At 41.1% G+C, this 23,526-nt stretch overlaps 1 protein-coding gene across 2 annotated transcripts in view; it reads right to left on the reverse strand.

Annotated features, from left to right (window-relative positions):
• Positions 1-978: 978 nt before the first annotated feature.
• smarcc1a (SWI/SNF related BAF chromatin remodeling complex subunit C1a) overlaps positions 979-23,526 on the reverse strand; it is a 38,857-nt gene continuing 16,309 nt past the window's right edge. For both annotated transcript variants that reach the window (XM_079691462.1, XM_079691461.1), the window contains exons 18-28: positions 22,897-23,007; positions 22,600-22,659; positions 21,890-22,148; positions 20,214-20,375; positions 17,272-17,327; positions 15,728-15,881; positions 14,940-15,118; positions 13,053-13,187; positions 9,521-9,842; positions 7,436-7,561; positions 979-4,291 (exon numbers count right to left, since the gene is read on the reverse strand). In XM_079691462.1, the coding sequence (XP_079547588.1) occupies positions 4,200-4,291; positions 7,436-7,561; positions 9,521-9,842; positions 13,053-13,187; positions 14,940-15,118; positions 15,728-15,881; positions 17,272-17,327; positions 20,214-20,375; positions 21,890-22,148; positions 22,600-22,659; positions 22,897-23,007 (1,656 nt within the window). In that variant the 3' untranslated portion in view covers positions 979-4,199. The remainder of the gene's footprint in view (positions 4,292-7,435; positions 7,562-9,520; positions 9,843-13,052; positions 13,188-14,939; positions 15,119-15,727; positions 15,882-17,271; positions 17,328-20,213; positions 20,376-21,889; positions 22,149-22,599; positions 22,660-22,896; positions 23,008-23,526) is intronic.

The raw sequence follows: 23,526 nt of genomic DNA on the forward strand, positions 1-23,526 counted from the left end.
TGGGCTCTGGTTTCAGACAGAGGGTGAAAAGAGGTGCAGAGGCAGTATGAGAAAAATAAAGAGCTTTTTGAACATTAAACTATGGAAACAGAGGCACGAAATACAAATATGAACCTGAAAATATCGCAACAGGGACCCTTTAAAGTCAGCTTTAAATGTTGAAAGAGTGTGCAAAACCTTTTTCCATTTGGATTTGGGCACACAAGCTGTTTGTAAAAGCTTATATTGTACCCTTTTATTTTGTGTTAATGTCCCACGAGTTGTTAGTGCAGGTTTTCTTTAGCAGCACGAGGCAATTTATGTGCTCAAATGTAATGCAGTGGCTCGAAGTCAGTTTGTGAACCAACAAATATGTTTCCTTAACCTGGACCAGCCTTTAAAACAGGGTTCATACACTTTTTTACCAATGATTTTCAATGACTTTTCAATGACCTTTACCTGATTTTCCATGACCAAAAATATTACTCTTCGCAGCGGTACCACTGAAAATGGTTTATTTGAACATGGAACAGGAAAATAAGGTCTGCATATGAAACATGTTGGTCCTATCTAAAACAAATCAAATAGTAGGCTTACTAGCTTCTCACTAAAGCAACTCAAATCTCTCACCAGCGAAACACCTCGTCAGTTAAATGCCATTTTACGTTTCATTACTATAAAGTATGTATTATCATTATTATAGTATTACTATTTTGGCGATTAGCTAAAATATAAATTATATTTGATGCAGCTTTAGTTACATTTCCATGACTTTTCCAAAACTTTGGGAAAAATCCAATAACCATAACTTTCCCAGGGTCTGGAATTTGCATTTTGAATTTCCCTGACTTTTCCAGGTTTTGAATGACCGTACGAAACCTGTTAAAAACAAAATACAACAAGCTTCCACTTCTCCCTCGTAGGAAAAGGTAAGAGTGTGGGATTCAGCCTGGCTTATGGAAGGGAAATGTATTAAAAAGAAAGAAATCGGGACATCAATCTCATACAAAACAGTTTATTCAGTGTCTAGGTCCAAGTACCAACAGACCCCATACAAAAGAAAAAAAAACAACATATGCTACAAACTTCCAAAGAACAAAGATAACTTCCATCTACACAAAACTTTCTTCGTTAAAAATACATTACCATTAACACAAAAGAGTATCGATAAGGATAATATATGTTGGGGGTGGGTGGGGGGAGGATTTCCGTCATATTTAAGTGACATTACATAACAAGCCTGGATAAGATGCTGAATGGGAAAGGAGTCGAATGAGAGTGTGTCTTAATCCTCCAGCAGACAAGAAAGAGGGCAACAGTCAGTGATGCAGCAGTCATGTGGGCAGGGAAGGTACAAAAAGAAAGGAGAGGTAGAGAAGGGATGCGCAGAGAGGTAGCAGAGAGCGAGAGGAAGATTTCTAGAAGAGGTAGCTAGCGGACAAACGAGGAAGAGGTAGCAGAGATGCTAACGGTGCTAGCGAAGAAGGGAGAGGAGTGGTTTTAGTCACGACTTCCAATCAAACACAACCTTTTTGGAGCTTCTTATCAACCTGCAGAACGCCATGTTAAGTAGAAGAGGAGAGCCACTCGAGTTCAGATTCTGTTTTATTAAAAGTTATTTTCTGTCTATTGGTTTACAAAAATCCAACCCCATGTTCCTTTAAAAGCCGTTCTTGATCTTTGGATTGCTCAACAGTCGTCATGGAATTGTGATTGTTCAATTTTGAGCATTTTAAGGATTTCCATGATCCCTGGGGCATCCTGATCTGCAGAGGAATATGACCAAAGCTGCAGATCAGCTACTTATTGATTTTCATGGTTACTGATTCCTTCTGCTGTTTTTAACATTAACTTTCAGATAAAAAATGTAACCCAAAATTGACAAAAAGTAGATAAATACGCAGAAAGAAATGGAAATTCAAACAGTGAAAATACCAGGACTGCTGATGAATATTCTGCAACACAATTAAGATTAGCACTATTGGATCTTGTGGTGAGAATATACCAAATATCTGCTTGTCATGATATTAAATCTCTTGACAAACGGAATATGGCAGATTATTCTCTCTACATTTCAGGCAATACAAAGTCAGGAATCATGCTGGTTTCTCCAAATGTCTATTTTGCCAAGACAAACAGTCCGAAACTAAAATATGTTTTGTCCAACAACATTTTAGGATTTGTTACTTTTTGCTTGAAAAACCTCAAAATGGACCAGACTAATTCAGTTCTGTCGCTCTGCTACTCGATTAAAGCTCCTTAAATACACATTTGGTGGTTGTCCTCGTTGTTTATGCACTTTTTGTATTTAGTTAACCCTCATCAGTAACAGAATTGAAAACTAAAACGTGGAATCATGATCGCTTACGATGATACACAGGAATGAGGATATTGCTTCCTGTTGCTAGTGGCTAGAAAGCAAAAATGGCTGTGCATGGAAGTGTGTGTGTGTGAGAGGTGGGGTTAGCGAGGTAGGCAGCACTAGGCATTAGGAGAGTGTGAGCAGAAGAGGAAGGGGAGGATGAAGAGGAGGGGGGGGGGGGTTAATCGCTACAGTATCAGCACCTAAGAAACATCTAGAAGCCCAACGCGCTGTTTCAGTCGAGCCGCATCACAGCGTCTACCTCTCTTTTTAAGTGTGTTTTAATGCATGTGTGTGTGTGTGATGGTCCAGTGCTTTGTGGCAGGGTCAGGTCGAGTCGGTGTGTGTGTAGCCTCCAGTGTGAGCCTCAGCTTAGCTTACATTTCTGTGTGTGTTTGTGTGGCAGAAGGATAAATACAGTTTTTCTCTGTCTTTCCTATTATGGCGTCTCGGTTTGTGTATTTTGATTTTAACGTTTTTTATATTATCTTCAACAAATCCGCAACCATAAATTGATTCTTCCTTGTATACATCTCTTTGCTTTACACAACAAAAGGCCACATTATAGAACAGGTGACATGTTTTTTTATCACCATAAACAGTTATTTTTGATTAAATCCAACATCTAAGTACCGACTGAATGATTCTAATCTGCTGCTAAAATAGACCCCAACGAGGCTTTGTTTACTTCCGCTTGAGTAACATTTGCTAAAACCTGGTCAGCTGCTCTGACAGATTGTTATAGATTAGCATTATCATAAATAGTTATTAGGCTTTGTGTTGAGAGCCAAACTGAAAGAAATCAGAGATGGTTTTGGTTTAGAAAATAATAAAGATGTGCAGCCAATCATTTCCTATTTAAATTCAGACAGGAGACACTTTTTGTTTGTCAAAAATTAGACAAACAATGTAATCATATTCAGCCTGCACCCAGTTGGGACAAATATGTCCAGTAGCCATATTTGTTTGGGTCAAGGAACAGCGATGTACCTTTTACAACAGATTCAAAAAAGACAACTTTATTTTAGATATTCATTTTTGTGGCGAAAGACTTAAAAATGTATTTTGCTCTGCCATGAAACACTTGAACACACATTCACAGACACACATAGAACTTCAGTGTATCACTAAAAGAGGGGCAAGAGGTAGATACTCGACAAGACAAGAGCAGGCTGGGTCACACCTGTGTGTGTGTGTGTTTTATTCATAGATATCTTTACGTGCTGCTAAGCCTCCTGCCTGTGTGTGTTACAGCTCTGAGAGCACACACACACACACACACCCCTGCATGTCTCTCTCTAGCTCCCCCTAGTGTTCAGCTTGTAAAAAGAGGCACCAGACACGAAGAAGTGTGTGTGTTAAGAAACAGGAGGGGGTTACAGTGTGATTTAAAACATTAAAAAGGAAAGAAAAAAAGGAAATACACTTTTTCTGTACACACTCATTCTCTCCAGTCTCCATCCGAGCAGAAAACAGTGTTTATTACTAGACTACCCTTGCCACTGTGCCCTGAGAGGAACTCTGGGTGTGTGTGTGTGTGTGTGTGTGTGTGTGTGTGTGTGTGTGTGTGTGTGTGTGTGTGTGTGAATATAGGGTTACCCTTGCCACTGAACCCTGAGTGTGTGTGTGTGTCCTGTAATCAAATGTATTGTCGCTTTGAGGGAAATATGGCGAGCCAGTAGCAAAGGCCATCAAAAAGATGTTACGAGATAGTTTTATGTGTGTGTGTGTGTGTGTGTGTGTGTGTGTGTGTGTGTGTGTGTGTGTGTGTGTGTGTGTGTGTGTGTGTGTGTGTGTGTGTGTGTGTGTGTGTGTGTGTGTGTGTGTGTGTGTGTGTGTGTGTGTGTGTGTGTAGGTCTTAGTTGTCAGCCACCCGTCCGCTGGTGGGCGCTGGAGGACCCACAGGCACCAAAGGGACCGCCTCAGGCTGTGTAGAGGGGGGGCCGGGGTCTGGAAAACAGAAAATGTGGAGTTTTTAGATCAGGAGAGGAAGAAGCGATTTATAAAAAGGGTGAAGGGAAAACCAAGATGGTTTCCAAGGGACAGCGGTTTCCAAACTGAGGAAAGACCGGGCGGCAGGTCTAAATCTGTGGGTGGGCTTTTGATCTCTGAAGGCGGGCCCAAGGTAATAATAATAATAATAATAATAATAACAATAAGTGGTGCAGGAATATTAGGTTATTGATCTTGCAGATTAATTATCTATATGTAACAATTGGAATTTTGAATTCATTTACATTCAAAGAATATGTCTCAACCAGCTGGTTTATTTTGAATATTTAACATGTATTGTGATTAAAAAACAAGGGGAAATGTTGGCCTGAACAGATTTACTTCAAATGTTCAATAAAGTCTGAAGAATTAATTCTGCCGAGCGGTTAAACAACATTTTCCAACTCCAGCTGTTTAATATTCATACTTTGGTTTAGCATAAGCAAACTTTCTCTTACGCTTAAAGTTCTCCTATTAAACTGTTTTTCATCAATATATTACAGGTCTCTGATATATCCAGAGCCTGTCTCTGATTGGCTGAAACACCAAACAGATCATTGCAGCATTACCCATAATCCCCTCTGTTTCAGCCCTGTTTCCAAAGTGCTGATTCTCTGTCTGTTACTGTAGATGAAAATAAGGAGCCCCTCCCCACGCCCCTCTGAGAGACATTTGGTTACAAAGAACACAATGGTGCTCTAGGAGGAGATTCAGGTGATAAGGGGGGGGGGGGTTACCTTGGTTGCTGATTGGCTAATGGTTACACAAGACAAAACATCGTTATGACATCATAAAGTGGCCAAAATCTGATCAGCTCATTTTCAGACAGGTTTTTATAGAAATGGATCAAAAAGAGAGAGAATCTTTGTTCCTGAAACTTTCAGAGTCTCTTTCCACAGAGGGGACACATGTTGATGTAGAAGAGACATGAAGAAGAGGGGACACATGTTGATGTAGAAGAGACATGAAGAAGAGGGGACACATGTTGATGTAGAAGAGACATGAAGAAGAGGGGACACATGTTGATGTAGAAGAGACATGAAGAAGAGGGGACACATGTTGATGTAGAAGAGACATGAAGAAGAGGGGACACATGTTGATGTAGAAGAGACATGAAGAAGAGGGGAAACATGTTGATGTAGAAGAGACATGAAGAAGAGGGGACACATGTTGATGTAGAAGAGACATGAAGAAGAGGGGACACATGTTGATGTAGAAGAGACATGAAGAAGAGGGGACACATGTTGATGTAGAAGAGACATGGAGAAGAGGGGACACATGTTGATGTAGAAGAGACATGGAGAAGAGGGGAGACATGTTGATGTAGAAGAGACATGGAGAAGAGGGGACACATGTTGATGTAGAAGAGACATGAAGAAGAGGGGACACATGTTGATGTAGAAGAGACATGAAGAAGAGGGGACACATGTTGATGTAGAAGAGACATGAAGAAGAGGGGACACATGTTGATGTAGAAGAGACATGAAGAAGAGGGGACACATGTTGATGTAGAAGAGACATGAAGAAGAGGGGACACATGTTGATGTAGAAGAGACATGAAGAAGAGGGGACACATGTTGATGTAGAAGAGACATGAAGAAGAGGGGACACATGTTGATGTAGAAGAGACATGAAGAAGAGGGGACACATGTTGATGTAGAAGAGACATGGAGAAGAGGGGACACATGTTGATGTAGAAGAGACATGAAGAAGAGGGGACACATGTTGATGTAGAAAAGACATGAAGAAGAGGGGACACATGTTGATGTAGAAGAGACATGAAGAAGAGGGGACACATGTTGATGTAGAAGAGACATGGAGAAGAGGGGACACATGTTGATGTAGAAGAGACATGGAGAAGAGGGGACACATGTTGATGTAGAAGAGACATGAAGAAGAGGGGACACATGTTGATGAAGAAGAGACATGAAGAAGAGGGGACACATGTTGATGTAGAAGAGACATGAAGAAGAGGGGACACATGTTGATGTAGAAGAGACATGAAGAAGAGGGGACACATGTTGATGTAGAAGAGACATGAAGAAGAGGGGACACATGTTGATGTAGAAGAGACATGAAGAAGAGGGGACACATGTTGATGTAGAAGAGACATGAAGAAGAGGGGACACATGTTGATGTAGAAGAGACATGAAGAAGAGGGGACACATGTTGATGTAGAAGAGACATGAAGAAGAGGGGACACATGTTGATGTAGAAGAGACATGAAGAAGAGGGGACACATGTTGATGTAGAAGAGACATGAAGAAGAGGGGACACATTTTGATGTAGAAGAGACATGAAGAAGAGGGGACACATGTTGATGTAGAAGAGACATGGAGAAGAGGGGACACATGTTGATGTAGAAGAGACATGAAGAAGAGGGGACACATGTTGATGTAGAAGAGACATGAAGAAGAGGGGACACATGTTGATGTAGAAGAGACATGAAGAAGAGGGGACACATGTTGATGTAGAAGAGACATGAAGAAGAGGGGACACATGTTGATGAAGAAGAGACATGAAGAAGAGGGGACACATGTTGATGTAGAGGAGACATGAAGAAGAGGGGACACATGTTGATGTAGAAGAGACATGAAGAAGAGGGGACACATGTTGATGTAGAAGAGACATGAAGAAGAGGGGACACATGTTGATGTAGAAGAGACATGAAGAAGAGGGGACACATGTTGATGTAGAAGAGACATGAAGAAGAGGGGACACATGTTGATGTAGAAGAGACATGAAGAAGAGGGGACACATGTTGATGTAGAAGAGACATGAAGAAGAGGGGACACATGTTAATGTAGAAGAGACATGACACAAACGCTTAGCTGCAGCTGAAAGTAAATACCAGCTGTCAGTGTTTGTGTCACCATAGTGTTTAGATTCCCAGAAGCCTTCTTATTTTTTCCGAAGCTGTCTGTGGTGGGTTTTATATAGACCCCGTGCTTTTTAAATGATTCTGTTTTGGGTGAATTAAATGGGAAAAAACAACATCTCAAAGCAAATCATCTAAATCTGACGTACACAAACATACATGCCGATATGTGTAAACATGCAGACTGCACAAACAAAGTGTGAAAGAGGGGGATTTGCACTCACACATGCCGTTGGGAGCTCCAGGGTGGCGTGGGGGCATCATGGGAGGCATGCCGCCGGGGGGGGGGCCGGCAGAGGGCGGGCCGGGCATCATACGGCCCGGGATCGGCTGGCTGGGGCCCATCGGTCCTGAACATATAGAGGTGACGATTCAGACATGTGGAGAAGTTCCTTTTTGAAATCCCCTTTAGGCAGAGGTGAGGAACAACAAAGGGTTTCGTTGTTTCTCCTTTCTTTACTGGTCACAAATAAATCCTCTTTCTGTTTGAATGAAGTATTTTAGAGTGAGTGATAGAGGGGAAAATCCAGAGTGCTCCGATTGCTCATTTTCACAGGGATTTTAGGCTTTAGAGGCCATTTAACCCAGGGGTGTCAAACTCGAGGCCCGGGGGCCAAAGCCGGCCCGTGACTTCCTTTTATGCGGCCCCGCAAGAGCTTGCAAAGAATATATTATGTTTTATCTTTAATAACTGTAATATATACCGGGCTGCTTAATCCTAAGAACTGCTACAGGATTTGATTTGTAGATTCGATTTGTTTTTTATCTGTATTTTTGAAAATTATGTAACTTTTTATCAGCATATTCTTTATTATATTATAACTTAGTACTTTTTTAACGCATGTAAGATATGCAACACTAAGCTGTCTGTGGCTCTTTCCTGCTGTAACGCTTCAAATTTCCCCTCTGTGGGACTAATAAAGGTATTCTGATTCTGATTATACGGTTACATGCCGATTTACAGAAACACGTTGCCCATAAACTACATGTCCCACAATGCATCTCAAATGTGCCTTTTTCCTCAGAATCTGACGTTTTTTTAAAATATCACTTATTTTTTTTAATTTTCACTTTTTAAATCATTTTGACATTCTCACTGAAGAGACTTGCAATCATTGGCCCTAGACTTCTGCTTTCAGACGTAGTTAATTATGAAGTTATACCCTATCCGATAATCATCCAATGCAGAGGCAATCATGTAATATAATACATTAATTTATATATATTCAATATTTATATATGTATTTTTATATAGTCTTATATATAAAACTGGCCCTTTGTGTGCAACCATGATGCTAATGTGGCCCGAGATGAAATAGTTTGACACCCCTGATTTCCATGAACAGAAACCTATATAACCCACTACAGAGAAGAGATAACCCCAAAAGGAGCCTCTCGAAGGCTACATGTAATTGGATTAAGCCCAAACATATATATTTGATATATACTTTCTGTTTTAATGCAAGTATTTTAGACTGAATGATAGAGGGGGAAACCCAGAGTGCTCCGATTTTTGTGTAACTGAGATTCAAAAGATCTTTTCAAACATTAAGAAACAATGGCAGAAAGCTTTTTGGCCTTTTCAGTTTGTGGCTGGAAGTAGGGTTTTTATTGTCTCGTGTTTTTACCTTAGTTTATTTGATCAGTTTTGTCTAAATGTATTTATGCTGCTTTTCATATATTTATTGATGTACAGCACTTCAACTCTGTTGTTTTTAAATGTTTTTTCATATTAAACTGAATGTCTTTTTGATCTGACAACACATTAAGAAACACATAAAAGGACATTTAAATACATGTTAAAAACTATTATTAAAAAGCCAAAAGAATAATATAAAAGCAAGCTAAAATGGATATAGTTCACTGTAACTTCCCTATCACTCAGATTAAAATCCATATGTCCTGCTTTTAATCAAATGTCATATTGAACTGAATGAAACTGACGACACATTAAGAAACACATGAAATAACATTTAAATACATGTTAAAAACTATTATTAAAAAGCTAAGAGAATTAAATAAAACAAGCTGAAATCCCTCAGATTACCCAATGTACAACAACACCCGTTTTCTTTTTGATTACTGCTGATTTTTATTCCATATTTTATTCCATTTCTATGTTAACACTGTTATATTTTTTATTATTTTTCAAATTCTCTGTCTGTGTTTTCAATTTTTGTTTTACTTTTATGTAGTCACCATGACACCAAGTCAACTTCCTCGTACGTGTCGACCTACTTGGTGATAAACCTCATTCTGATACTCTCTAAAAGCAGGAACAGTGGCCCCCTGCTCCGTCTGTCTCTCACCTGTCTGTCCCGGGTGGTGGGGGCCCATTTGGTGGTGTCCCATGGAGGGGTAGCCGGAGTGCATGACAGCCCCAGGAGGAGCCACTCCATGGTGGGTCATCGGTGACCCGTGGTGAGGCAGGGGCCCTCCGGGGTGCATGCCTGATGGAGGGGGTCCAGATCCAGGAGCCTGCCCCTGCCCTTGAGCCTGGGCAGCAGCAGCAGCAGCCGCGGCCGCCTGCTGCTGCTCCATCTGCTGCCTCGCCTTCATCTCGGCGTATTTGAGCTGCTCCATGTGGAAGGCCTGGCGCTCGGTGAGCAGCTGCTGTCGCTGGAGCTCCAACTGTGAGGAGAGAGAGGAGGAAACGTTGAGAAAGACGACTCAATTAAGAGCTTTATTTCTTACCAACACCAAGAATAACATTCTGCTCTCTAACGTTTGCTGGGGAGTGAAGTCAAGTGTATTTATGGAGCCCAAATTCACAAATTACATATTTGTCTCAAGGGGCTTTACCATCTGTAGAGTATAACACCATCTGTGATGGGACCCTCGACTCAGATTAGGAATAACAACATTTAAGTAAGAAATTGATTAAAAACCTCAGCAAAAGAAACTGATTTGTGGTCAGATGGATAGACATGGAATAGATGTCATGTGCACAGAATAAGCAACATGATAAATGTACAGCATTGATAAAGAACGCAATTAAAGATACATGTTAAAGATGTGTAGAGGGGAGTGGGTGTTGACCCTCCAGAATCCATGAGAGGATCACTGGGTTTTAGGGGTGGAACGGTTTACGTATGGAAAATATTCGGTATGGGCCCTTCGTGTACCGAACGAATATAACGTTTAGCGTAAAAAATTGAGAACGTGAAACTTTTTGGAAGTAATCTCAGGTGCGTTCAAATGTAGTCAGTCATTTGAGGAACTGTCGAAATGGTGAACGCAGATAAAGTTGAGCTCGAAAATCCTCCAGCATCATTGAAGTCTCCGGTTTGGGAAAATTTTGGTTTCACAGTTACGTACAAGGATGACGGACAAAGACAGGTGGACCGAACCAAAGCTGTTTGTCGGCATCGTTCAACTAACATTGGTTACGCGGCTGGCAATACATCAAACTTGCACACTCATTTGAAAAGGCATCACCCGAACGTGAATATCACCGGTACCAAAAGAAAAAAGACTGAAGTGCAAACCCAACTCCAACTAGCATTTAAGCCTCCACCACTCGCAAAAAGCTATTACAAACGCCAAATCTCCTTATGTTGCCATGTTAGCAAAGCGCTACCTGGCTGTATCTGCTACCTCTGTCCCTAGAGAGGGTGTTCTCCACAGCAGGAGACATTGTTAGTGCCAGCAGATCTGCTCTTTCAGCAATTAATGTGGACAAGTTCATCTTTCTTTAAAAAAAAACATGAAAATACAATGACAAGCAAGTCCTAATGTCAAACTGGCTGCTTAGGCACTAGCACAGTACAGTTCAAATACAGATTATTTCAGTTCATCGAAATGCTGCACCTTAATGTTTATTTTATTGTGTATTTATTTGAGTGAATATTTATAGTTTAATAATAATAAAAAATATATATATATTTTATGTTTTGTGATCATTTTTTCTGCTGTACAGAACCGTGACCTAAAAACCGAGGTGCGTACCGAACCGAGATGTTTGTGAACCGTTACACCCCTACTGGGTTTCCTTAGCCAAACAAAGCAGCTTTTTTTGTATTTGAATGTTCTGCAAAGGCTAAAACCCAAAAGCTCCCTCCATTACAGAATGTAAAAGAAAGTCTGAAAGGTTTCCCTGACCTTCTGTCATGTTCAATAATCTTAGAAAGTGGACATATAAAAACAAAAGTGTTGTGTCAGCTTCTATCGGTTATATAAAGCTCAACGACAGTATCCTGCACCGTTGCACACTTCAGTGGCGTCGGAGGAACTGGTGCATGTGAAGACTCAGTGTAACACCGTCCTGTGTCCTTTTTCTATTCCGTTCTGATCCCGTGTTTTACAGCATGGCAGCAGCACAGGTTTGATTTCTCTCTAGTCTTTGGAAAGCTTATGTGAACCAGAATCCTTTTCATGCACTATTTACAGCTGTGAAACTGGGCTGCACTCCCAATGCCTCCTCCACGATGAGAACACAGTTTTACACTCTCACTGGCGTCTCCAGGGAGTGTCCCCTGGCAGGACGGACACACACACACACACACACACACACACACACACACACACACACACACACACACACACACACACACACACACACACACACACACACACACACACACACACACACACACACACACACACACACACACACACACACACACACACACACACACACACACACACAGCTGAGAGCTATTTATTCACGCTGAAGAGGTAGGCAACAGTTTCAGCTGCCCGTCTATAAACAGTAGCTGTGCTCTGGAAAATGTTTCTTCTCGATTCACATCCTTCACAATAGAAGCCATTCGGTGTCTCCTCTTGAATTACTGAGGAAGATTTAGACTCATTTAAAAAGCCACTTGTTCAGTAGCCAACATTTACCAATGAACTCCAGATGTTTACCTTCTGCTTGCAACTGGGTGACAGAAGGTCGGTTTTGGATAGTAACAGAAATCTGTGGTTTAATTAACCTGTTAAGCCCTGAGCCAGTAGCTCTCATAGCAACTATATATGAAAACTCCGTTATTGACATAAACATGATGATGGATTATCAGTAATCATTTCAGACACATTGGATTAACCTATGGATTAACCTTCAGCAGCGTTTTAATGCCATTGAACACAACTTTTGACCAGAACAACAGCATAGGTAAGACAATGTCCCGTGTTTGCTCCGTAAAGCTCCGTGTTGTGATGCCTGCGTTTGTTTCGCGAGTTCTGATCGCTCAGTGATGATACTTATACCTCTAGAATCTGTGGATCTCAGTTTGCTAATCGATATCTTGTTTGTGCAGATCCGATATGCAATAAGGGTATTTATACCTAGAGTTCTGTGCTAAGTGCGTTAGCATTTTTCCGCTCAGGGCTAATTTAGAGGCTTCTTGTGAGACTTGTGTTTTGTTTCGGTAAAAATGGTTCGTATCGTCAGTTAGCCGAGTTTCTTCCCGTTAAGTGGGTATGACACATGAATAGGTTTTTAAATGTTAAGGGGGCCTCCGGGTTGAACAGGTTAAAAGGGGACATATGATGCTAATCTCCAGAGGGATGTTAGACTTTGCAAACCATTTACATACACAGAAACCATTACAACAGGATATCTCAGGATAATAGAGCCTCTTTAAGGTAAATGTCGTTGGATTAAGCCCCAACATATACATTTTTACACTTACATTTAGTGAGAGGTCCTACTTGAGCCGACTGCCTCTTTAACAGCTCTCCTTCATTATTAATAACCGTAGCTGAGAGCCCTAACTAAGTGTGTAGTGGTGAAATGTTAATGCTTGAGCAGCAGCACAGGGTCAAAGTTGGCCGATATCATCCGCATTTAATCTCCAATTCAACACTTGTTATATGTAAGCTGCTTTTGTTCAAACTCACAGCCTCTTTCTCGCGGTCCATGATGGTCTCCAGCTCCTCGAAGTGCCTCAGCTTGATCTCCAGCTTCTTCATCTGCGTCTCCACCAGCAGAGCCACCAGGGACTTGATCTTCCTCTCCTCCACCGCCGCCAAGTGCTGCGAGGAAGAACAACACCAACCGTCAGGATCTGATTCACTCCCTTAACAATTTGCACATATGGTACTCGCACTGCCTCGATGCATTGAAACGTAAATATTAGAAAAAAACAACCATTTTGAAATCTACAGAGCGTCCTTTTTGTTTATATTTTTAAAAATAAATTGGCCTTATTGTACGCCTTCAAGTGAAGATCATCTATGTATGGTTTGTCAATTGATGTACAATAGTAGAGACTAAGCTGATCACTAGTAGCTTTGATCTGTTCAATCTAACCTATCAATGTACCAAATGTATTTTCTATGCGTCTTCAATACAAATATTTTTTTAAAGATAAATAAATTGGTCTATAAGAGTGAGTTTTAACCATTTCTGTATACATTTTATTGTGCATTCTTTAGATTTTCATCTTGTACTGTTGAAATATACATATTTATAGTTTGTCTATTTTAAACTCATGTGCACATCTTGTTCACATGCTGCTGTAACTAAACCATTTTCCTATTTGGGTCTGTAAATTATATCTATTCTAATGTGCAACACTTTGATATCTCACATTATTAAAATATTATATCATGAAGTTAATCTCAGGAATTAAATAAATGTACTACGTTGAAAGGCTTTCTTTACACATTTCCCACATCCTATTAATATTCGGTCTTTGGCTTTCGGTTTTCAATTTCGTTACACGTTTTTCCTAAATGTATGAAATCAATAAAGGCAAATTGCCACATCCTTATACTATCTTTATACTTTTTAATTGAACTGTTAAAATTCTGAAATATATACAATCTCAGCTTGGGTGCCTGACATCGCTTTCAATATCTGGATCTGATCGATATGGACATAAACACGAGTGAAGTCTAATCTGACGGGAGAGAGGGATCAGCTGCTGCTGACGAATCCCCTGCAGCGGTGAGCGGAACAAAACACACTTCAGGTTAGAATATCACACGTAGATATTTTAATTACCTCTCAAACTACCGTAACTAGTTATAGATATGTTTAGTTTTACTGTCGGGTCACTCATTACTGATCGGCCAGCTGCATGATACTGACGGGCTGTCAGGAGAGGGAGAGAGCGTTCCGTTTATCCGTGTTATTGTAAGTTACTGAACACTTTTGAATAATGTAGTTAATCTACTATAATGAGTTTGTTTAATATTGAATCATATCAATTTATTTTAAAGCTCAATAAATAACAAAGAAGACCTTTGACCGGCACTTTTCTCATTTTAGCCGGAAGACTTCAACTTTAACGGACATGTTGACCGGTAACGGAAACCTGGACAGAACAACTATGAAAAGTCACCTGAATGCTGTAAGTAGTAGCTTAGCTTAGTTGTTGTCCAGTTGCCATGACGAAGCTGCTTTATCCGCCGTAAACCGTAACGTTACACATGATAAAAACGTGCGCGCCGAATATTCGCTGCTGATTACTACCAAATATCCGGAGCCCGAAAAATGGTGTTCGGGACAGCCCTAATATATACTAAGATAACCGTAGTAAATTAAAAAGGAGGCCAACACAATTATGAGAACAGCATTTCCTCTCACTCTTTTTTGAAGAATTTAAATAAATATACTCCATTTAAACGCTTTCTTAAAAATAAATAAAAAATATATTCACCACTATTTATTGCAACATAAAATAAGATACATTTTTCAGCGCAAGTTTTGAACATGACAACAAGGTGAACTCTGGGTGAGTCAGATGTGTGTTTGCTGAGTCAGCACTCCTGTAATCTCACCTTGGCCTTGGTGGCAGCAGATGCCAGAGCAGCAGCAGCCGCGGTGGCGATGTTCCCCTCTCCGATGTCGTGCTCCAGTTTCTTCCTCTTCTCCTCGACCTCGTCAGTAACTGCCTTCTCCTCCTTCTCCTTCTCCGGCTCCGAGGACGACGTCTCCATGGACTCCTCTTTGTCTTTGTCTGACAGGGAGGGAGACAGCGACTTAACGACTACTTTAAATTAAACAAGAAAAACCTTCTGCACTCTGGACCCGTCTCTCGTATATTACAAGTAGAGTTGATTAGTTGTCTTAATTGACACATTTAAACTAAATATTTTATTCAAATCTATTACCGGTAATTGTTAAAGACATTTTTTCAAAACTTATGCTGTTTTTTTGTGTCAAATGTCGCAGTAAACGAAATATCTTTAGATGGACTGTTGGTCGAACACATTAAAGTATGTAATAGCATTACTGACAATTTCTTTGAATAATTTCTTGATAATTGGACAAGATAGTAGCTTGAAACCATGTAATCTGCATTATGAATCGATATTTAAATGAATAGTTAGTTGCAGCCTTATTTACGAGATCATGGAGGGGGGCCAAGACCTAGAAATGAGTCAGCATTCTAGCACTTTAGGTTCCCAAAGAATGTTTGTGGCTAATTAGTTCTACGGGACACGAAATATCAGGGTGTTCTGTCAGGGAACTAATGATAACTGCAAAAACACATCCTCCCCCATACATCGATGCACTAGAAGCTTGTGGATTTATTTGAGCATTTGATCCTGATTCTCCGTGTTACCTGCTGGAGCCGCCTTGGCATCCCCTCCCTCTTCACTCTCCTCCTCGCGCTCCGACGACTCGGACCCCTCCTTCTTCACCTTGTCCGCGGCATCGGTCTTGTCGCTCTTCTCCGCAGACTCGCTGGGCTTCTCCGCCTCGTCCTTCAACTCCGCCTGAAGGAGGAGGAGGAAACAGAACAGACGATAAGTGGCCGTGTCGATGCCACAGGAAAAAGAAAATAGACTTAAAATTGTGTTTGAAAAAAGATAAAGTGAGATTTTTTGTTGCATGAAAACTGGGAGAACCGGTACTAAGTCAATACCGGTACCTGATTGGACGCTATCGGTATACTGTTAAGCCGCTGGACAAACGGTGCTGCTATCGGTATCAAGCCCCCAGGAAGTGCGCCGGACTCAGATGAAAATATTCGTGGTGGCCAAACGGCGGTACTACACTTCCGTTTGGTTGCCAGGCCCAGAAACACTTTTTCCCATTGACTTACATGGGGAAAGAGTGGTCTGTAAATCGTTGGATAATTTTTTTTAAACTAAATAAACTACCCAGTATGAACACTTTTATAGCCCATTCGTTCCTCAAGTTGTAATAATGTGCTAATAACGTTATTCTGAGAGTTATTTCCCTCCATCTAACCCACGGGACGCGCCACCCGGCACGTTCATGTTACGTGTCCCGACCAATCAGACGAGTACCAGGAGACAGTGTTTGGGGGGGGGGTTTTCTAAACACACCAACGTTAACAGCAGCCCTGTCTGTGCACACGGCGATCAACTCTGTCGTCCAGTGATCTAAGCGCCTACTTGAAAAGCTTCACAAGTCCGTCGGTACGCAAAGGCACGTTGTGACACAAGTGACGTTACGCATGTCAGATGTTTGCCTCGCATGCGTACTAGTTATGTGCACCCCTGTATATAAAGTAATTAATAGTGACTTAACAACATGGAAGAATGAAGTAATAGCTGGTAAATGCCGTTCTAATCAGGTGGCATGGAAATATGTGTCGTATCGCGATCCTTTCAACTTTTTGAACGACAAACGCCGCGATTTAGAAAGAGTCGGACACTAGTTCATGGATGCTAATGAGGAAGCTATTAACAAACTGCTCTGCAAAGCTGGGACAATGTGATCGTAGACAAAAACAAATGTTATTACATTTAGCAGATTGGCCTTTCTGAACCAAGTAAAGTCGAATAAAAATAAAAAAGTGTACTTTTAGAAACAGAGTAGGAGAAAGGTTTAAAACCGAAAATGCATTAGGAAGTTGTTCAGCCTTTCTCTTTGGGAAAGGAAACTTTATATTTTGGGACAGTTTTAAAACATTTATGCATTTGATATGGGCTACAGACAGAGTGCCACAGACAGGGTAGAAAGTGCTCAGTGACAGATGAGTGGAAGTTTTTGTTTTCATGTTGAGAATAAGAAATGGTCTATATACTGAATGCTTTGAGTACTTATTAGCAGAGGTTACCGTCATGTGATTCACTCTCAAATGCAAACCAAACTGATTGTCTTTAGTACACATGTAAAAACACAAACAAAGCTTACCTTATCGGCCTGCTGGGAGTCTGTGTCAGCGTCCATCTTCTCTGGCTCTGGGGTTTCTGCAAGAGTAGAGGAGAATTGAGACACATGTCAGACTAAAACCGATCAAAAAAGGGTCCAGATTTTTTTTCTTTTTGTAGCTTATAATGCTGCTACTTAAAACCAAGAGCAAGAGCAAGAGGCGCTTTCACACCGCAGTACTTTTCCCACAAAGGTTCATCAGAACTCTTTAGTTCTGATGAACTGAGTACAGATCACGTTCACACCGGAATAAGTTCCTGGGGGAGGATTAGGCAAATGAAGTCGTTGACGTCACTTCTTCTTCTGCTTTGGGTTTACTGGCAGGCCGCAAACAACTTCACAGCGTATACTGCCACCCGGAGTCCCCGGCCGGAAGTCCCCGGAGTTGGGGAGTGGCTTCAGTAGAAGCTGCTGGGACTCCCAGCAGCTTCTACTGAAGCCTTCCGAGTAAATCGCCAGAACGCCGACACCTCCTCATCTCCACCGCTCCCATGTTTTCTTTTGTGTTGCCATAAATTAGTCTCTCTGTGTTTCTGCGCTGGGCGATTGCTAACGGGCCCGTCCACACAGCAGCTTTAAAAAAATCTTGGAGGTGGGCGTGTCTGAAAGCTTGGGGATTTTTTGCAAGCAACGCGACCAACAACCAATCACATGAATCTCCCGCCCCCGACATACAAAGCAATAGCAATGTTAAAACGAAGTAAACTGGATATAAAATCCCCAAACAGGTGAAAAACTACCAGTTTCCCCCTCTGTCTCTGCCACCTCCCTCCATGCCTGGTTCCTCCGGTTTGTATCCCGGTAAGTTATTAGCGACTGGTCATAAAGAACCGGGTGATTTGCTACAGCAATAACTAATTTCTCCTCCATTTTCAGGAATATAGAAAATGAACTGCGGTATGTCTCTCCCAGCTTGCACGCGATTTGATTGGCTAGCGCTTGTACTGTCAGATTTGCATAAACGGGATTTGATTGGCTGACGCTTCCACCTCAGCTTCAAAAGTTGAACATTGCTCAACTTTTGAATTCTGAAAATCCTGGAAATCTTCGCTTTGCTTCCCCACAATGCAGTTCGGCGAAAAGCGAGGCAAAGTGACGTCCTGCATTCAAAGTCAATGGGCAGAGAAGCGTTGGAAGATTTTTTTAACGCTGCTGTGTGGACGGGCCGTAATGCTAATAATGCTAATGCAAGGATAATAAAATGGCGGCTTCACAAAACTTTTTGGGAGTTTTACGGGGCGTGGTTTGCAATCTGCCCAGCCAATCAGACATAGGAACCTTTTTCTCCCACGAAAGTCCCTGTTCTCTAGCAGGGACGGAAAAGGGGGTAAAAAGGTTCTCATGAACTCATTTTAGTTCCGGCTCTTTTTGGTGTGAACGCGACATTTCAGAACTATATCGGAACTAAAGTGGGAAAAGTACTGCGGTGTGAACGCGCCTAATGATAAGGATCAGATTGCGTTAACACATGCATATTTAGACAAAGAAATTACAGATTAATAAAACAATTGTATACGACTAACAGAATGGGGCAGCAGTGCTTTATCATCCAGTTTGATTTAAAATGCATTTATAGATTTATAGAGGGTAAGACCCGCAAATAAATCGTGTTGAAGTGAAGAAACTCAGGAGAGAAAATTAAGGTTAGAACTATTTTTTGAGAGCAGGAAAGGTTGTGAAGCATTTGCGCGCACACACACAGACACACACAAATACATGTTTACAGTTGAGTGTTGAACTATGTCACGGTGCACTTGAGCGTGTGTTAAGTGTTTGAATATTGATTTCTGGGATGTGTGTGTCGGTCAGATGCTTCAGGCCACTCTACACATTTAAGCTATTGATTGTAACTGTGGCTCAGGAGGGCTTTAACTCAGGTTGAGCAAATGTGAGAGGTGTGTGAGAGAATATGTGTGTGTGGAGGAGAAGGGAGAGGAGGAAAAGATCAAAAGATCGAAAGAGAGGGCGAGTGAAATAATTCAAGAAAGCACTGAGGGAGAGAGGGAGAGAGAGAGAGAGAGAGAGAGAGAGAGAGAGAGAGAGAGAGAGAGAGAGAGAGGCACATGTTAGTGTGTGATGACCCAGTTTCCCCCCTCCCCCACCTCTGCCGCTGTTGTTTTAATCCACTGGTGCAAAAACACACACCAATGTTAGTGTGTCACTGACCCCCTGCTGGTGAAAGCTGACATGTGTATCGCCTACAAATGTCAAATCATCTTCCATCATATTTAGGGGGGAAAAAGACGGTCTATTCTATTCCAAGATGGAGGAAACAAACAAAGATGGGAGGATAAAGAGATGCTTTCCACTCCTCGAACATGCACACACACACAGACACTAATACTTCTACTGCTACTATCTGCTGCCCTCCTGTGGCTACATACGTTACAACACATAAATAGTAATCAATTGCAAATGAATAAAACTAAATGATACGTTTCAAGACTCGGAAAGCATTACACTCATGTAACATTTTGAGGTAACTACTGCAGTTTGGAGGAAATATCGTACTTTCTCCTGGACTACGTTTTTTTAGATAGCTTTACTAACTAAAATATAAATCTAAGAAAATAAACTGAAAAAACAAAAAGGGCCGTTACGCTTAACGAGCACTTTTACTTTTGGTACTTTAAGTATATTTTGATGCCAATACTTTCGTACGATTTTGATTGCATGACTTTCCCTTTTAGCAGATTATTTTTAGAATGAAGTAATAATAGATTCAATTTGTATAGCGCCTTACAATGGACACATGGTGAACAAACAAACAAACAAACAAACAAACAAACAAACAAAAGGGGAACGTAATAAGGTGCTTCTTTAACCTTTGACTACAGGCGACACAATATTTACACATATTTCATTTAGTTTAAAAAAAACGAACTCGTGCTTCTAGTTTTCCACACTCGTCAGGTTCTGCTCACCGGACTTCTCCGGTTCCTCGGGGGCGGTGCCGGCGATGCCGCTGCTCTCCAGGCCGAAGGCGGGGTCCACCTTCCCGGTGTTGCGGGCCGCCTCCTGCACCTTCTTCACGTGAGCCTCCACCAGCTCAGCCGGGACCTCCTCACGCACACGAGAGAACTCCTCTGCACACAGAGAGCATGTTTATTAAATCAAACTTCAAAACTGACTTTAATCGTCTATTTTTTACTGCAGTGAGAGTTGCCAAAGGTATTTCATTGTACTTTGTATGATGACAAGATATATTCTACTCTATTCTAATATGGGTATGAGAAAAGGACAATTAGTTGTAATCACAATATGGATTAGTGCAATATCCAATTCACAGTACAGCGCAATGTTTGATAAAGGCAAAATATCTAATTAAGAATCACGATTGCAAAATTGGTCTAAATAATCCCACTTGGTATTCCCCCATATTTTGAATACCTAAAGCACATGTGTCAAACTCAAGGCCCGGGGGCCAAATCAGACCCGTGGTGGATTTAATTTCGGCCCGCAGGATAATTTCTAATCAGTATTAGATCTGGCCCGCCGGTACATTGCACGCACACCTTCACTCCATCCTGAGGGTCTCCTCAGCTCAGAGCCTGAGCCCAAACATTGATGACCTTGCACCCAAGATGAGATGCCAAGTATCTGAACTAGCATCACCGAGCAGTAACCTGAGTTTAATGGATGTTTCCTTCTGCACATTGTTTCTTGAGACAACAGGGCATGTTTGGTTTGTTCTTTGAGGGAAATAGTTTTTTTGAAGCTGTTGTTGGCCTGTGGGAAAATGTAATCATAAGAAATGACTCGGGGAAAAGCTGCAGATAGAGCCATAAGAAATGAATGAAACTGATTATTTAATGTTTTTATAGGCAATAATTTAAGCTTTGTTAGTTCCAGGTTTAATATGTGCATTAAGTTCATTTCAATAAGTTTTGCAATAAACATTGAACCAGTCCGGCCCTCGACTAGCACCCATTTTTTTATTTTGGCCCACTGTGTATTTGAGTTTGACACCCAATGGGTACAATTACTATCTTGCATTTGTAAGACTTCATTATCTATAAAGGATTGTATTAAGATATTGTTTATTTTTTAGTCAATGTATTTAGAAATTAAACATTTTCAATTTTTTAAGTTTACAGCGTTGAAAATTCTAATTTTTGTGATTTACAATTGTTTTTTTATTATAATTATTGTACGTGCATCTGTAGATCTAAATCAACGAATAGAAAAAAATCAATCAAATAAAATGATTAAATATCTACTAGCAGTATTTAAATCAACTGAAATTAGCTCCACATGTACCAGCTGTGATGAACACAGTTAATGCAGTTGAGCAACAGAGTGAGTGACTGCTGCCACCATTTCCATCCAGAGATTTTTTTTAGGCTTTCAGTTACTTTAATTTTAGGACTATAAATTAGTAATTTGGTACGACTTAAAATGGTTGAACTTTGGGAAGCAACTGTCAAAAAATAGTTATCTATCAGTTTCATCGCATGCTAATATTATTTATATATACACATTTGCACATATTAACAATAGATATCCAAAGAAAGTTCATAAATATCTACTTTGCAGAGCTCAAAACACATTTCAAAGATGTGACTCAGCAGCTTTATCCTCCACCCCCATCAGTTCTCACCTAGCGCTGCCTTGGCTGCAGCAGACGCCACCCGGGGGTCCACCACGGAGGCGAGGAAGGCCACGGTGCTCATGACGGGGTTTCCAGACTGGCTGAAGGGGATGGGCTGGTAGGCCAGAGGGCCCAGAGAGGCCTCGGTGCTCTCCATGTACGGATCCTCGATGGGCAGCCGCAGGAAGTGCAGGATACACTCGTCCTGGGTGCGCGACCCGATGTGCTCTGACACTTTGTTCCAGTCGTCCTTGAACATCTCCAGGGCCTGGAAGGAGTGGGGGGGGGGGGAATGTCAGTCTTTATATCTGGTCAGTATACGATATTTATAGGAGGTTTGCAGGAGAAGGAGGACAGAAACATAGATTAAAGGGTCGTAAGGAAACAGAGGATGGACTTTTATGTACTGTGGAAAAGAGGGGAATTTAAATGTAAAGGTGAGAAAACCAAAAAGTCAAAAAAAAAAAAAAAAGAATAAATGAAATATAGGGGCTTAAAAAAAGAGTTTAAAGAAGGAGGAATATGAAGGAAAAGTAGGTGAGAAAATAAATAAAATAGAAAAGGGAAATAGGTGACGACAAGCAAGTAAAATAACCATCTTTAATATCCATAAGTATTCATGACAGCTGATTGGAGGAAGTTTCAGCGCTCAGCAGTCGTATTTACAATTCAGAATATTATTGTAGCTTACTTTCGTCTCTGATGTCTTTGAGACTCACCTCCAGCAGCAGAAGAGTCTCCTGCTCGGTCCAATCCCTGGTGGAGTTGGTAGTTTTACCCTGTGAGGAACAACAACAGCAAAATCACATTAATATAGATATTAGGACAAGAACATGTATTTGCAGGAATTTGAAGTAAAGTAGCAAAATAACCTCCAAGATAATGGATATGAATATCCGTTTAAGCTTTTTTTAATTAACTCACTTTTAAGAAATCATTCCACGACCTTTCAAAATAAGTCAAACTTAGAACAATTTATAACTTTTAACAGGTTCTAAAGCTAGTAGCATGCTGACCTTGAAATTTTTCTTGTTGTAGAGGTCGGAGCGCAGGCCGTAGTTCTGCAGGTCGATGGACTTGTCTTTGATTTTGTCTGCGAAGTTTGGCATCTGCTGTTGAGGGGGAATCTAGAGGGAGGAAACAACACATGAGCAATGATGGCGTGGTACTTCTGCCTGTAGACATTAAAGGGGACCTATCATGCAAAATGCACTTTTTGATTTCTTTTATACATAAAGATGTGTCCCCGGTGTGTCGGGGAACTCACGCAGCGTCAGAAAATAAAACCCTCTCTTTTCCTCCATACCCAAATCTCTAAAAACGGGGGAACAACGGAGCTGATCCAGATTTGCGTCTGATATGACGTAATATCTGAAATGTGGACCCACGGCCCTATCAGAAACGTTGCTATCAGAAACAATGCCCGACTGTTTTGGACGTAATATGGTCGGTGTTCACATTAGCATCGCTAACACTCAGAGCTAACCTGTACTGGAGAGCATGTGTGTGAAGAAGCAGGAAGTAGAAAGGAACTCACCTTGTGGTATAACCGGCAAGAGAGAAAGCCTTTGAGCTCCATACTGCTTCAGAGATAATCCTTGATAATCCATGATATGGAGTTTCATCACGGCAGTATTTAGTTTAGA

This window comes from Notothenia rossii (genome assembly GCF_949606895.1).
Source record: "Notothenia rossii genome assembly, chromosome: 7".
NCBI classification, from domain to species: Eukaryota; Metazoa; Chordata; class Actinopteri; order Perciformes; family Nototheniidae; genus Notothenia; species Notothenia rossii.